This window comes from Vanacampus margaritifer, chromosome 12, assembly GCF_051991255.1.
Source record: "Vanacampus margaritifer isolate UIUO_Vmar chromosome 12, RoL_Vmar_1.0, whole genome shotgun sequence".
Classification (NCBI taxonomy): domain Eukaryota; kingdom Metazoa; phylum Chordata; class Actinopteri; order Syngnathiformes; family Syngnathidae; genus Vanacampus; species Vanacampus margaritifer.
Window position 1 is genome coordinate 12,837,468 of NC_135443.1, and position 14,684 is coordinate 12,852,151.

General features: G+C 41.0%; 2 protein-coding genes across 8 annotated transcripts in view; one reads left to right on the forward strand and one right to left on the reverse strand.

Annotated features, from left to right (window-relative positions):
* ntpcr (nucleoside-triphosphatase, cancer-related) overlaps positions 1-14,684 on the reverse strand; it is an 84,880-nt gene that overhangs the window by 45,413 nt on the left and 24,783 nt on the right. For all 3 annotated transcript variants that reach the window (XM_077581952.1, XM_077581953.1, XM_077581951.1), the window contains exon 3: positions 12,896-13,003. In XM_077581952.1, the coding sequence (XP_077438078.1) occupies positions 12,896-12,935 (40 nt within the window). In that variant the 5' untranslated portion in view covers positions 12,936-13,003. The remainder of the gene's footprint in view (positions 1-12,895; positions 13,004-14,684) is intronic.
* Positions 1-14,684, forward strand: part of LOC144061452 (signal-induced proliferation-associated 1-like protein 2) — a 99,898-nt gene that overhangs the window by 1,204 nt on the left and 84,010 nt on the right. The window lies entirely within an intron of this gene.

Sequence of the window (14,684 nt, forward strand, 5' to 3'; positions counted from 1 at the left end):
GCTGAATTTAGACATCTCCATTCTCCAATAAACAGACTACTGTAGTTTTTCTTTTAAAGATATTTAACATTAAAACTGTACATTTTATGCTTATTCTCAAATTTCACTCTTCCCAGTTGGCCTAATATCAGTATTAATGTGTAAATAATATGCAATGGTTGTGCACTGGTCCCATTTGTTTACCATAATCCTTGTCAATTTATCTTCCTATTAGATTTGGAGTTCATGTGTACGCTCATGTTCAATTGTACTTGAAACTTTGTCTTATAATGTCTGTGTTTTGTACACTTCTGAGGGTTAAACTTAAAAGCATACCTTAAATGAAAATAGGGCAACAGTGAGTAAATGACTGCCACAAGCACACACACACTTCCATTGAGATGCCTTTGTAGAGTCAGCATGGGGAAGTTGTGTTCCAATAGCGCGAGGAAAGGGCCCTTGAAAGGGAATTGTGTTCTCATCTATTTCTAACAAAAACCTTCTGCATGAATAAACAGAGAATGGGTAATTGAAGCAGATAGATATGCCTTTCAAAAATAAAGTTACGTGCACAATGTGTGCTCATCTGAACAATAAGATACCTGTCAGGTTGGGTCGAGAGACTGCTTCCTGTGACATGCCTCCGGGACATTTCAAGTTATCATTGCAGGGTTGTTGATGATGGCTTGATGTGGCCTTAGGCGTTGGAAACGCCCCTCTAGTGTTACACTGCTTGTGTGTGTTTAAGACACACTATTTCCTTATTAAGATGTTACCATAACGCTGAGCTGTTTAGGGAGGGTTATGGGAAATCACCTGGCAGGTATGTCTGCTTTCCGCAGCACCTGGCACCCACACTCAGGCCTGTACCCCTTTTGTTTCCTACTCATGTGCTGACTCATCATGTTTTTAGAGGCAAATAAAGCTGCGTTTAGGTGGTGTATTGGTGCCCCCTTCCCCCCATTCTCCTGCACCCTGTGCATGTGACGAGGATCAGGAAACTTAGTCGGGTCATGGCCAACAGACCGGCTGGCTGGCAGAGAGTCACAATAGGGCCTCCCCAACCAAATCTTGTTGATTTAAAACCAACCAACCAGCAGCCGCGGATCACATGCTGCCTGCTCCTGTAGTGAAAGCCAGACGCGTTCTCCTCGTCTTTTTGTCAGCTTTTGTTTTGATTGCAGTCTGGATTTATGGAAGATTTAAAGCCCAGTTATTACTGTCAGGGAAAGCAGATGCTGTCATTGGGTTGTGTTGTGTGTTATGATTTGGCCATGTGTTCCACCTGGAGTCAATGTGTGAAGCAATGTGGGTGCTTTACACCAGTGGTCCCCAACCTTTTCTGTACCACGGACCGGTTTAATGTCTGACAATATTTTCACGGCCCAATCTAAAGGTTTAGCTGATAAAGACAAAATAAAATGACAAGAAAAAAACGGTGGTATTTTCTCTATAATAATAATGAACATAAATCTACTGTGTAATCATGTGCGACTTTATTAACGGTGTCCGTAACGTCGCACCAACAACAGAGTTGTCAAGTGAGACGGATGTAACAGACAGAATCCGGCCACTTTTCAAAATAAAACATAATTTTCGAAAAAAATTTAAATAATGCAATTTTTTTTCTTTCGATACCAAATGACTCACGGCCCAGTACCAAATGACCCACGGCCCGGTACCGAGTGGTTGGGGACCACTGCTTTACACTACCAAAAACTACAAAAAAAAGATGTTGGTCCACTTTAGGAATCATCATTTTAAAGGGGAAGCCTGGTTAATACTGTATTAGTGGAATATGAGTTAAGCAGCAAAACTCAGCAGTTTCTATTAATATTAGAAGGTGGCCATTTTGCCACTTGCTGTCAAATTAAAATGGCATCACAGTTGCTCAGGTCTCAGGTAACAACCAATCACAGCTTAACTTCAGAAAACAGGTGAGCTGAGATTGGTCGATTGTCGGGGTGGGAATCTTTGAATGTCTCACGATTCGATTCGATTCCGATTTTTGGGTGTGTGATTCGATTCAGAATAGATTTTTTGATTAAGAATGATTTTTGATTCAAAATGATTTGATTGGCAATGATTTTTGCTTCAATTTATAGATGTTCAGGGAATCGTAATGATCTACTCCAGTCTGACTCGCTAATGCTAATTAACGCGCTACTCGCGGCACTTTTATCACTCAAAAGAACGGCTCCACGCTGAAAAAAAAAAACTTTTATTGGAATAACGTGATCGTGACTTTTTCCTTCTACTCTCTAATGTCGCTACAACTTAACAGTAGGGGTGTGAATTGCCTAGTACGTGGCGATTCAATTCGTATCACGATTCATAGGTCACGATTCGATTCAATACCAATTAATCCTGATATGAATCTATATATTGATTATTGCGATTTTTTAAAACTCAAATTTTGAAAATACTAAACAGTAAACTTGTTCATGTACACTGTAAGATTTCTATGAAAATGTATTTATTTATCTGAAAATTCAGGCGTATAACTGAGCCACTGCATTTAACAAACAGGTTGCAGTCTGGTTCATGTTTGAACAGCACTGAAATCAAATATTAAGGCTTTAATATAACATTCTTCCATGCTTAATGTGTGAATCCTAACCCTATGTAAGACGTTTTGTTGAATATTCCCATAAAAATTTGATGTTTAAAAATCAATTCGGCCGCATATCGAATCGATTCGAGAATTGCGCGCTGTAATATCGCAAAATATTGTCGAATTGATTTTTTCTAACACCCCTACTTAACAGTGTATCAGACCGCGTGGAACCACACTGCCCCGGAGTGGCCAAATCGGGTACAACATGAACAGCGCTCCCAATAAAGGCACAGACAAACAAAGACAGTATAAAATAATTTTATCAGAATGTCATGTTTAGATTAGTGAGGTCACATATTGTATTATTGTCAAGAAATGTTTAAGGTTGACTTCCCCTTTAATAATTATCATCATTTATCCATTCACCAATATTCAAGTACTGCTTGTCCTCGTTAGGGTCACGGGTGACCTGGAGCATATCCCAGAGAAACGGCGTAGGATACACATAGACATACTCATGGTCACTTTGATTATTAATATGAAGCAAATGGTTGTGCTTTGAGAAAAAGGCTGAAAGTGAAAACACTATGATATCACAAGACAGCCTCATTTGTGTCAGATATTGTAACTGAATCAGTGTAATGGTGTTAAACATGTAGTCTACAGCTTGTGCATGATGTCCCCATTTGACCACTTGGTGACATGCATACATTTGATTTGATGGCCTGTTACAGTGTGCGTTGCTTGAGGACATACAGTATGTGTCATCATATGATGCTTGCTGGTTTATTTATGTACAGTAAGGAGTTGTTAATCTGGCTTTGCTGATATGGTTAAGCCTCAAAGAGTATACTTAAGGAGAGAGATACTTAGAGGTGTCAGAATGTCATCTGGAGGGACTCTTCTTGTCCTTCTTTAGAAAAAAATAACATCCTGACTCCTGTTGTCCTTGCGCAAGACAAAAACAAAAAACACTACTCAAGGGTGGATTAAATTAAGAGTACGACAGTTGGGATCAATCTAAAGCAGGGGTGTCCAAACAATGGCCCGGGGGCCATTTGCGGGCCACCTTCCATTTTTTTTTAGTGGTCCACATTGTACACTTTAAATAGCATTTCGCACAGCCCACATCATTATTTGTGTCTTCTTTTCTTTTTTTTAAGGGGTGTGTGAAAAGTGTGAGTGTTGAAAAAAATTGAGTGGTTGCTATGCCCACGATATGCAAAAAACACAAACTAACAACGAACTGACAACTAAAGGGTAACAAAATTTTTATCTTCATCATGGTGGATAAAGCTAATTAGCGCCTTGCCAAGGTCCACTTAATGATCCTAAAAAATGTCAATTTACTACAGATTTCTCTTAACATTGTGGAGATTAGCATAATCCAGGGGAGGATCCTTTCGAGCGGGTCACAGGGTTGATGACCTCCCCGAATTTTGCTTATCACCTCTTAACAGAAAGATGTAGTTTTTTTTTTTAGAACTACAATTTATAAACAATTAAATTAATTAAAGGAAAAATAATTCCAAGGGGGGCCTTAAATCCTTCTATTTTTCTGTATGCAGCGCTCGGAAGAAAAAGTTTGGACACCCCTGATATAAGACAGTCATTAAAAACGTACAAAAGTTTTTTTTTTTTTTTAATTATTATTATTATTGAGAATTTATGTTCCTGGCTACTGTTATACATTATTAACATTTTTAACTCTTTGTTTCATATATTAACCATGTTGAAATGTTTTGTGGATGTGTGGAGCGGGTGGAATAGTGTTGAGCTCAGTATAATTTGACCTTAAACTAAGTTGGTACACATTGTTTGGTCTAAAAAATTCCTTCTCAGTGTTCACACATTCTTTTTATGAGAACATATTCTGCTTCGAAATAGCACACTCACGGCCACTCAATTTGTTTGTGAGATATTGTTTTGGGAAAAAGTACCCTGAGAGTGTATTTTGTCTGGAGATCGGCACAGCTGTTTGCTCTGTTGTATAACGTGTTTGCTTGTTCATGAGGGGAGGGGAAAAGGATACTATAAGAAGCCCTCTCTGCCAAGGGAGGGGGCACATTGGGCACTCTTTAATTCCACCTTTTTACGTGATGTAAATTGTTGCCGGTGACCGGAGAATTCTCTGTTTAATAAATCATCCTTGCAAGGTGTTTTTTTTTTCCTTACAAGAAATCTGTCTTCAAGTCTTTTGGAACACGCAAAAGAGGACAAATAATTAGCCTCTTTCACTACCTGGGGTCTTAATTGTATATCTGTAGCTTCTTGTTGAAATTGTGCGACTGATCCAGGCACAAGCCGTGCAATGGCCTGAGGGGAAGTTTTGCTTGATTTAGCAGATGGTATAACGACAAATGTCAAGTGGTTATCATGCCATCCCTGCTGAGGACCCTGTCAACCTCTGGCGATGCACTGCAGAGATTCAGGAGACAAAGAAAAAGTTGGGATCTGGTGTCAAAGGGGGAGGTTAAAGGTTTGAGCCTGCTGCCATCCCTGCCTGCTCATGCAAAGCATGACTGCAGAGGGGAGAGAAAATGTGGTTTCTGGCTCTATATTCATGTTTAAGTTGAATGCTGACAATGAAAACTATTTCTTCACACGGTGACAATATTCAACTGCGGAGAGGACTGGGTGGCTATTTGAAATAAGGTGTCTTTTATTATTTAGTTTTAATGGAACTAAACATGCTGCCCTCCATTGATTGGACAGCAGAGAATTGATTCTTGCGTGTTAAAATGGGAATGGAATGTATAAGTGCCTCACATTAACAGTTTCTATTTCTGTGTCATTTTATTCACGCTTCCCATTAATATTGAAGCGCAGTTGTGGGCGGAACTAATTGGCCCCTGCTTAAGTTTCCACACATCTCATATTAAAGATGCACCTGCCGATACAGCGCAACAACAGCAGACAAGCGTGAGCACCCTTGACAAAGTTACATCTCGGCCGTTCAGGTGTCTGGTGGCCTGAAGTGTTTTTTATTTGCTGCGAAGAAAAATGATGCCTTGAGGAGAGGCGTTTATTTGTTCAAGTTGGCAACACACCCGGCGATTAACACATAGTCTACTTGAGCAGAGGCCACTATTTGAGGATATACAGTAAGCACCAGCATATTGAGTTGCAACTTTATGCGTTCTTTCTTTGTGCCGTCTTGCCACATCAATCAGTTTGAATCTTTTCGGCATGATCTTTTTAAAATAATTTTTTAGTCCATACTCAATCGTGCAACAGATTGGCACCATGATGTCATGCTGCCACGTGCTTTACTACTTATGGTAAACAAAAGGTGAAAATGAGGCCATCAGAGGGCCTCTCTACTGCTGTACTAACCCGTAACGACTACTAATTCTGCAGTCTTGCAAAACCAACAAAAGCACCGAATTCCATCCACTGGATCAGTGGCCAAAATGCTCCTAGTCCGAGTTTTTGAGCATTCATTTTACAGTGTCACTTCAAAAGCTGCCACACTTATGCATTATAGATTTGCAAACATGTAATAAAATGTGTTCTGCCAAGATTAATTACCTCCACCTCCCTTTGGGGCTCATTAATGTCCGTATCAGGAATGTTGGAAGAGGGAAAGGTTGCTGACCCTCCCAACATGTTTTGACTATTCTGCAACAACAATGGCGCGAATAAGCGCTGGCAGTCCAAGGACCAGACATGAATCTTTGGGTTAACTTGAGTCCGTGCATTTCAACATGCTGGAAAAAAAATGGGGACCTTTGTGGTGGCAGCCGGCCCCCAATGTCAGATAAGAGGGGATTTGGTGTGGTGTGCATACCTCCTTCCCACTGTTGCAAAAAAGGCCGTGCGATGAAGCTGACAAGATTGGTTGTACGTCGCCGGAGATCTATTGGCTCTCTGTCTTATCTTTCACAAGACAATAGAGTGAAATATAATACTCATATGATCACGTTCCTTTTTCTCTGAACATTCAATCCCACCATTCAACCTAGTTTTTGTCATTGACACCTTTATCCCTTCAGGCATTAGCGTGCTAACAGGTAGGGATGAAAACAGTAAATGGTTTACTTGTAAATCGCTGTTATTTTCAGACGGTTAATATCAGGAGAAGAGGTAGCAAGGTCAGTAGAGCCATGATCAAGTGTTTATAAAAAGTTTGTTGATTGTAATTAACAAGTCCAACTGAGCAAAGCCATGAAGTGGTTAGCCATTGCGCCGGCCCATGTATGTTTATATTGCTGGCATAGATACCTTCACTTAATGTCACCAGTGAGTGTAACCAACATGCGATTGTCAAAGTGAATAGAATAAGTAAAGTGTATTTTATATGGAAATTCAATTCCTGACTTTAAGTGACACATTATTAAATATACTTCTGTAAATGGGGTGGAATAATACTGCTGCAATTTGTAAAGTAGCTTTGTGTTGTGCTGCTCTGCTTTGTGTGCAGCACTGTTGGGAATGTGTAAGTTTTCTGCCCCCCCCCCCCCCCCCCATTCTTTTCAGGAAGGAACTTTCTCCCTAAACAGCCCCTTTATCAATCGTGAGAAAGTGTCCTTTTTTTCACGTTGTGTCCTTTTATGTTGCCAGCTGTCTCCCGTGTGACATATTAGCGTCTGCTTATGGTCTGTAGACTGTTGTTTGTAAAAGCACTGACGAAATACATTGGTAGGAGGATGTTATTCCTGTTTGTTTTCACCGAGCCATAAATCAGACGGTAATAGATTTAGTTTAATAAATGACATGTTTTTCTTGGGGACCTAGAACAACAATATGGTCATGATTGTGAGACGGATGTTGTTAGTCTATACTTGAACAGCATGGTGGAATCTGAATTCAAGTTACAACATTCTTTTATGTCTCATTTTGTTGTCAGAAGCCTTTTTTTTTTTAAAAAAAAATAGTATTTTTATTTACTTGTGCTGTGTTTCACTTTTCTGATTGAACTTTAATATTTTGCACACTATTAAACTAGCACATTAGGTTGGCGAATCCAGATCCACAAAGTTAAAAACCCTGAAACTCATCTGGCAGGTAAACAAGTTCGTCTACATATGTTGAGAATCCCCCAACCCTATTCAAATCTTAGTACTGAAACACAAAAATTACTTTAGATGACTGCTTCTATATGTGCATTGGAGACTTATTTATTAACACAAAGTGGAAGCGAAGGCTAAAGTGGAGAAGAGCTGGCACTGGTAGCAGTCAAGTTGCAACTTTGCATGAGAGGCTACAGCAGTCTATGTTTACGTAGCATTAGCTTAGCAAAGTGATGCTAATTCAATGCTTGATCACTGTATATTTATTCCATGTCACTTGTTTCTTTTTTATCCTTCTTTGTCACACGAGTTTGACTAGCGGTCAATTTACGACTGAGGATGGAAGATAATGATCAAGAGTGACAGTGGCCTTATTTCCCCCACCCCTTTTTTTTCTGTCGTCAAGAAGACCAACTGCTCTTTCCCTCCCCTCTACTCAAGTGTATTGAAAACTGCTGTGGACATTTGAATGTTAGCCACAGTGGGTGGGATGCTGGTTAGATCCAGAGCCAGGAAGCAACACATCTGACTCCAAATGTTACTTTTAAAATGTTGTAATTGGCTTAAAGAGGAGCAGTGTATTCCGGGGAACTGTCACAGACACTATGGATGGGATGTAGTTGATTAAAGAGCTACTATGGGCATTGGGCACCGTATTTATTTGTTCTTCCTGCTCATTATAATACCATCGCTTCTGTGTGTTCCTTGCCCAGACTCTGTTACTGGTTGCCTGTGGAACCTCTCGGCAATGTAAACAATACTGAAGGGCCACATACAGTTCACAATGCAGCATGATCAGCCAGGTGCTTTGAATAGGACCACAGGAGCAGCTGTACAACCACACAAGGTTACAAGTCTCAGGATATGCATTTAGGCAGACCATGCAAACATTAGAAGTCAAAGTAAGATGACCGATTAGTGGGGGTTTTTATGGGCTGACACTGGGAAATATCAGTCACAGATACCACACATATAAGTGCAAAGTCTAAAATGTGGAGTAGATTTCGCTTTCAAAATGACTTCTCAGTTAAATAAACCAGGTTGTTGTAGTGAGGTTAGTCAAGTGCATGTAAACAATGTGATTATCAGCAGCTCACACACGATGTGGATGGTCAATTTCTCCAAGGTGCCGGTGACATTTGACTTTGAATGAGTAGAGGGTGTAAAGAAGTCTTTTGTTAATTATTTCCTGTCATTATGTTTAATTTACATGGAAAGCCACTCAGATTTCAGACTCTGTGAGCTTCTCCCAGACGAGCCTCAAACAGAGCCCTGGAGGAGCGGAGCCTTTGTTGACTGCATGAATGGCAGCACTGTTGTGGGTTTGTTGCCTGTGTGTTTTGTTGTTGATGTAAAATCAAAAACATGCCTTTGGCCATGTTAAAAAAAAAAGGACCAAAAAAAACCTCACAAACAATTGTTTTACAACTATTTCAAAGATTCAGAGGATGAGATCCTGCTGAGATTTGCCTCAGGAATTTCTTTACTGATGGTTGCAGTGGTTTAGGTTTCATTTGTGGTACTTGTCACATTGTTATACTGTATATGTATCGTATATAAGATTGGAAAAAAATGTATGGTTGGTTTGAATTTGAAGGCAAATATTACACATTTCAAAAAAGTTGTTAGCTCTTGACAAGTTCACCAAACATAGGCCTACAAAGTTTATATCTGTGCCCCAATGAATCATTTTGATGGTAACCTTGAGAGACAGCTCAACTGTATCCAATCTACTTGCTACATTTTTCTCTAAAGAAAATAGGAGTAATGAGGAGATCTGTGCTTCTGAGGAATGCTTTTGTAAAAAAAAAACACACACACACAAAAACCAAGATCAATGATTAGGGGCCTTTTTCATCTACTTCTTGTGTGAGGTCATGTCCATTCAACGATCCAATGATCCCTAAGTGCATGAGTTTTCCACTAGTGAGTTCTCTTGTTGACAAACTGCACTGTAGGGAGATGTTTTGTGAAAAGAGATGTTTGGATAGACTTTTAAAACAGTTCTGACGGGTTATTGTTGATTCCCCGTCCTCTCCTTTTGATCTATTCTCAATTGATGTGGCTTTCCTCCCCACCCCACATGTCCACCTCATCAGATCGGTGGCCTCAATCAGTTCTCAAGGTTAGAGGTCACTCAATCACTTGGGGGGCCCTCACGTCAGGTCGCATCAACGCACTTGGCTCCTTGTGGATGGAATGAATTCATCTGCACTTATCTCTCTCGACACTTTACCCATTTAGCTTTCAGGAAGAAGAGGATTGGGGACGTGGATTGTGTTGAAGACGGGGAAAAGAACAAAAAGATTCACATGACTTCCTCTCCGATGCACTTTTTATGATCAATATGGTTTGTGGCTTGTCTAGCTGTCTATTAATCTCAATATACAATCTACACAAAGGCAGCTGTAATTATTGGACTTGTTTGTTCCAAAGTGAAGGGAATGTGCCACCCGGTTTAAAAAAATGAATCAGTTAGTTATAGCTTGTTATTGTTCTTGGTCATTTGCACAATTGTGATTACTTAGAACTTGTTGGTGTGTTTTCCTGCAAGCTTTTGTGTGTACTTATGCGTTAGGTGTGGGTGGCTCCCAGTGGGGGATTAGTCTTTGACACCCTTTTAGAAGCCAAACCTCACTTTAACACACCCACCGCATGCCAGGCCAGCTGCAGCTGTTGGGCCTCATTGCTAGAGATGTAGAGAATTCCTCACACTCTGCAATTAGAGCTGCAGATTGCTGAATAGCACACATTGCGATGTCCTAAGATGGCACTCGGTCCCCTTTCTGCTTCTAAGAACACAGAGTAAATAGGAATTGTTGAGAGCCAATCATGGCAAACTGGGCCGGTCTGTCTCAAGGCTGACAGATTGCGTTCTGTGCAAGCTGCTCCTTGCGATGGGCTGTTACAACGGCTAAAGAAACCAAAGGCCTCATTGATGGGGTGGGTTTCTCACGCCTGAGTGAGAATGTTCGCTTTCCATCGAGTCAAGTGGTGCATTGTGATCTCAACCAAAGAAATGCAAATATATGGAACAGATGCACTACTTCTTTTTGCCGGTGTGTCAGCAAAGTAATCCCTCACGGCGACGAGGACGGCGTTGTGTGGACTGTGGACGCTATACTTAAGTGTTAACAAGGCAAAAGCCGTGTCACCTTGGCACATGTGATGGTTGCTCGCCTTTCACCACTGTTTTTTTTTTTTTTTTCATTAAGGTTGGATGCTCAGGGTGGATAAATGGGGTCTTTTGTGGCCTTGGCCAGAGGGAGAGCTAAACAATGCAGGACACACACAGAGCATGGTCTTTTCAAGAGAAAACTGCTAAAAGAAGTATTTCCTAAGCCCCTCCTTCCTTTTTTATCCACGCTCTCCTTCACTACTTGTGCCTCTTACTCCCTTTCCAAATCGTCTTTCTCCTCCATGAGAACAGAGCCTGCTCCCATAATGTTTCCATAAACGGGCAGAGGCAATGGAAATAACTTGCTTCCCCATCTCCATCTACCCCTTCACTTATTAGCAAGCTCTGGCCCGTACATGTGCTCAGTGCTCCTGATGATACACTGTTGTGTACTTCTCCAAGCACTAAGTGCACTGTTAATGTATCTTTAAGTCTGATGCAGCCTGGCTATCGTTGTTTTCATCCAGCATCAATGCAAACGTGTCTGTTGTTTTCAGAGCTGGACCATTTCGCAAATTGATTTGTAATGTACATTGTTGTCTGTCTTGTCTGCTACAGGTGGCTCTGCCAAGCAGCGATGGCATGACGCAAGCGGTTATTGGTTAGCTGTAGGTCCATTGATGAATTGCGTCCATTTTGTTGCAGGTGTGATTAAGAAATGGATTTTCACTTTTGGGGGCGGCATGGCTTAGTGGTAGAGTGGTTGTTTCCTAGAGTGGGTTCGATCCTCACCTCTGGTGACCAAGTCGAAGTGTCCTTGAGCAAGACACTAAACCTCCGATTTGCTCACAGTGGACTTGCCAGCAGCTGACCACTGGTGTGTGAATGGGTGAATGTAAGACATTGTACCGTATGGTGTAGTTAAAAGCGCTATATAAAAAGTAGTCCATTTTATCATTTCACTTTTTGATAGTACTGTACAGTATAGTCTGCTTGCATTGGGGCCAAGTGGAACTTGACCAACTGGGGCGTTTTATGCTGGCACTGTAACTTGGAAATGGAGTCTTTGGATGAGTTCTGAAAAGTACTTTGTAGTCATTTATTTCCTTAATTCATGTTCATTCATTCATTCATAATTCATTACCAGCTCAGTGGCCTAGTGGTACAGTGTCCGCCCTGAGACTGGGAGGTCGTGGGTTCAATTCCCGGCCGGGTCATACCAAAGACTATGAAAATGGGACCCATTGCCGCTCTGCTTGACACTCAGCAATAAGGGTTGGAATTGGGAGGTTAGATCACCATATGATTCCCGAGCGCGGCTGCTGCTGCTGCTCACCGCTCCCTCAGGGGATGGGTCAAATGCGGAGAATGAATTTCGCCCCACTTAGTTGGGTGTGACAATCAGTGAATCTTATTTTAAAACCATTTTTATTCAGGGTGCTGTTTTAAACTTAAAGTGGAAGTCAACCATAAACATTTCTTAAACTAATATCTTATATGTGACCTCATTAGTCTAAACATGACATTCAGATTAATATTACATTTTTGGAATATGAGTTAAGCAGCAGAATCCAGCCATTTTTATCCAGGAGGCCATTTTGCCACTTGCTGCACTCTATAAACAGTTGGGTCAAAAATAACCCAACTATGGGTCAAAAATAGACCGATCCTCTACTTGGGTCAATTAGACCCAACTTTGAGTCAAGAAATGGGTCATTTAGTGTAAAACAACTCGTAAATATTGGTCAGATCCTTTCGTTGGCTCAAAAAATCGGGTCATGTTTTATAAAACAACCCAGAAAGTTGGGTCAAATTGACCCAAAAAGTGGATCGGTCCATTTTTGATCCATAATTAGGTTATTTTTGACCAAACTGTTTTTAGAGTATGTTGACTGAAGATGACATCAATGTCGCTGAGGGCTCAGGCAAAAACCAATCAGAGCTCACCTGTTTTCTGAAGCTGCTCTGTGATTGGTTGTTACCTGAGACCTGAGCAACATTGGTGTCATCTTCAGTCGACAGCAAGCGGAAAAATGGCTGCCCCCTGAGATAGATTAAAAACGGCTGGATTTTGCTGCTTAACTCATATTCCACTAATGCAATACGACACACGACCTACGTTGTTTCGACTTTACGGTGCCCGTGCCTCGTCCGTAGCACCTTCTTTTTTGTTAATTTCCCACAGTGATCACGCCATTTTCAAGTTATTTAAAGTTGTGTTGTTCTTACCTCCAGCAACGGACGTCCATCGAGCAGGTCGGCTCGCCATCAGGCGTGTGACATTTCCGGGTTGAAGCTTGAATTAGCTCCGCTCTGCCGTCCATCAGCAATGTATGTCTGTGCGGAAACACAAAATACTAGTTAGTCTTCTGGATCGCGCAAATATGTTTTTTAAAATTACTGTACAAAGTACTTTGATGTAAATATCGACTTAAACAGGGAAATCCGACTTAAGTTGAAATTCAGGTTGCATCGCCAGCGTAGGAACGGAACTCCGCTGTAACTTGAGGACTCCCTGTATTAACCAGAATACCATATTTAGACTAGTGGGGCTGCATAGAACATATTATTGTCAATAAATGTTTTGGGTGACTTCCCCTTTAAGTTTACTTTATTTTAAAAGTAAATTTATTCCATGTGTTGCTGACCAGCCCATTTAAAAAGCATCACTACTTCATTCACTGTATTGTTAACTCTCTATTTTAAAGCATGGTCAGCCAGAGGTGTTAAACAATTGATTTAAAGCTTATTAGCTGACCGTCAACAAACATTTGCTGTGTCTACATTGGAGCACAGCATATATACAGTATGTCTGCTATTAATGTTCATTTAATGTTGTGTGAGTGAATATTTGCCATCTAGAGGCACACTTCTTTAGATGGTTAAACTGCAAACATCTGGCATCGTCTGCTATGCCATTTAACAACATTGGGCACCTTTCCGATACTGCTATTCTGCTGTTTACAATATGGCTTCCACTGTCATTTTCCCTTTACTTCCTTCCTACATCTGCAGAATAACAACCCTAATCTGACATCCCGCTCGCTTTTCTTTGCCAAAAGTCCAATGAAGCCATCACTATGAAGCCACACTGATCTTAATGTGGGTGTAAATTTCAACCCCTACAATTGTAAAAAAAAAAAAAATTAACTTCTCCATTAAGTATGTCGTTTTTATGCACTTGCACAATTTATTATGCGACCCTCCAAAATAGCTTTGTCAAAACCTGTGAACTATAATAAGTACACTTATGTGTAATAGCTATTTTTCAACAATATCTCCTATATTAGCACAATTCAGATATTCACTGGGTAACTGTTCATCCCTGCGCCAGTCTCTCCTTTCCCTCCTCTTACTTCTGTCTTTGTTCATAAAGGACGACTGCTGTCACTCATGGCAAAAAAGTTGCCTAGCAACAAGATCGAGGGATGCGAGCCACTGTTTACCCTCCACCGCCTCACCTCAAGCCCGCAGCCCCCTTGTCGTTCATGCTCTCTTGTTCTGTGGAAGAGTGTTGAAAAATGGTGGCAGCTTAGCCCCCCCCCCCCCCTCTCCATGATGAATCCAAACAAAATTTACAGAATACATGAGAGGTGGGTGAGGGGCGGGGGGGATAAGTGTGGCAGTGGTCCTGCCTGTTGCTTGCTGTTCAGCCTCTCAGCTGGAAGAAAATGCCATTTCCTTTTACTTCCTCTTCCATTCTACATAACTAGGGAGAACCTTGTCCTTCCACAGCATGCTGTTATCAGCAGGACTAAAAATACTGGACGGCAAATACATCACATTCCTGCCTATCATCACTCATACCGAGTCTTGGCGGATACAGGTGTCTTTGGTTCTCTGTAGATCATTAAATGGACCCTGGTGGAAGCAATCAGGCTAAAGTCTTTGTTCCTTGCCTCATTATGCAGTTCTACCTCAAGTAGTGTAATTGTGTAGCAAGCGTCAATGAGTTCCACACAACCATACTGTTTCTTTTCCCCAGGTCTTGACCAAAGGAATCAACAATTTTCCAACA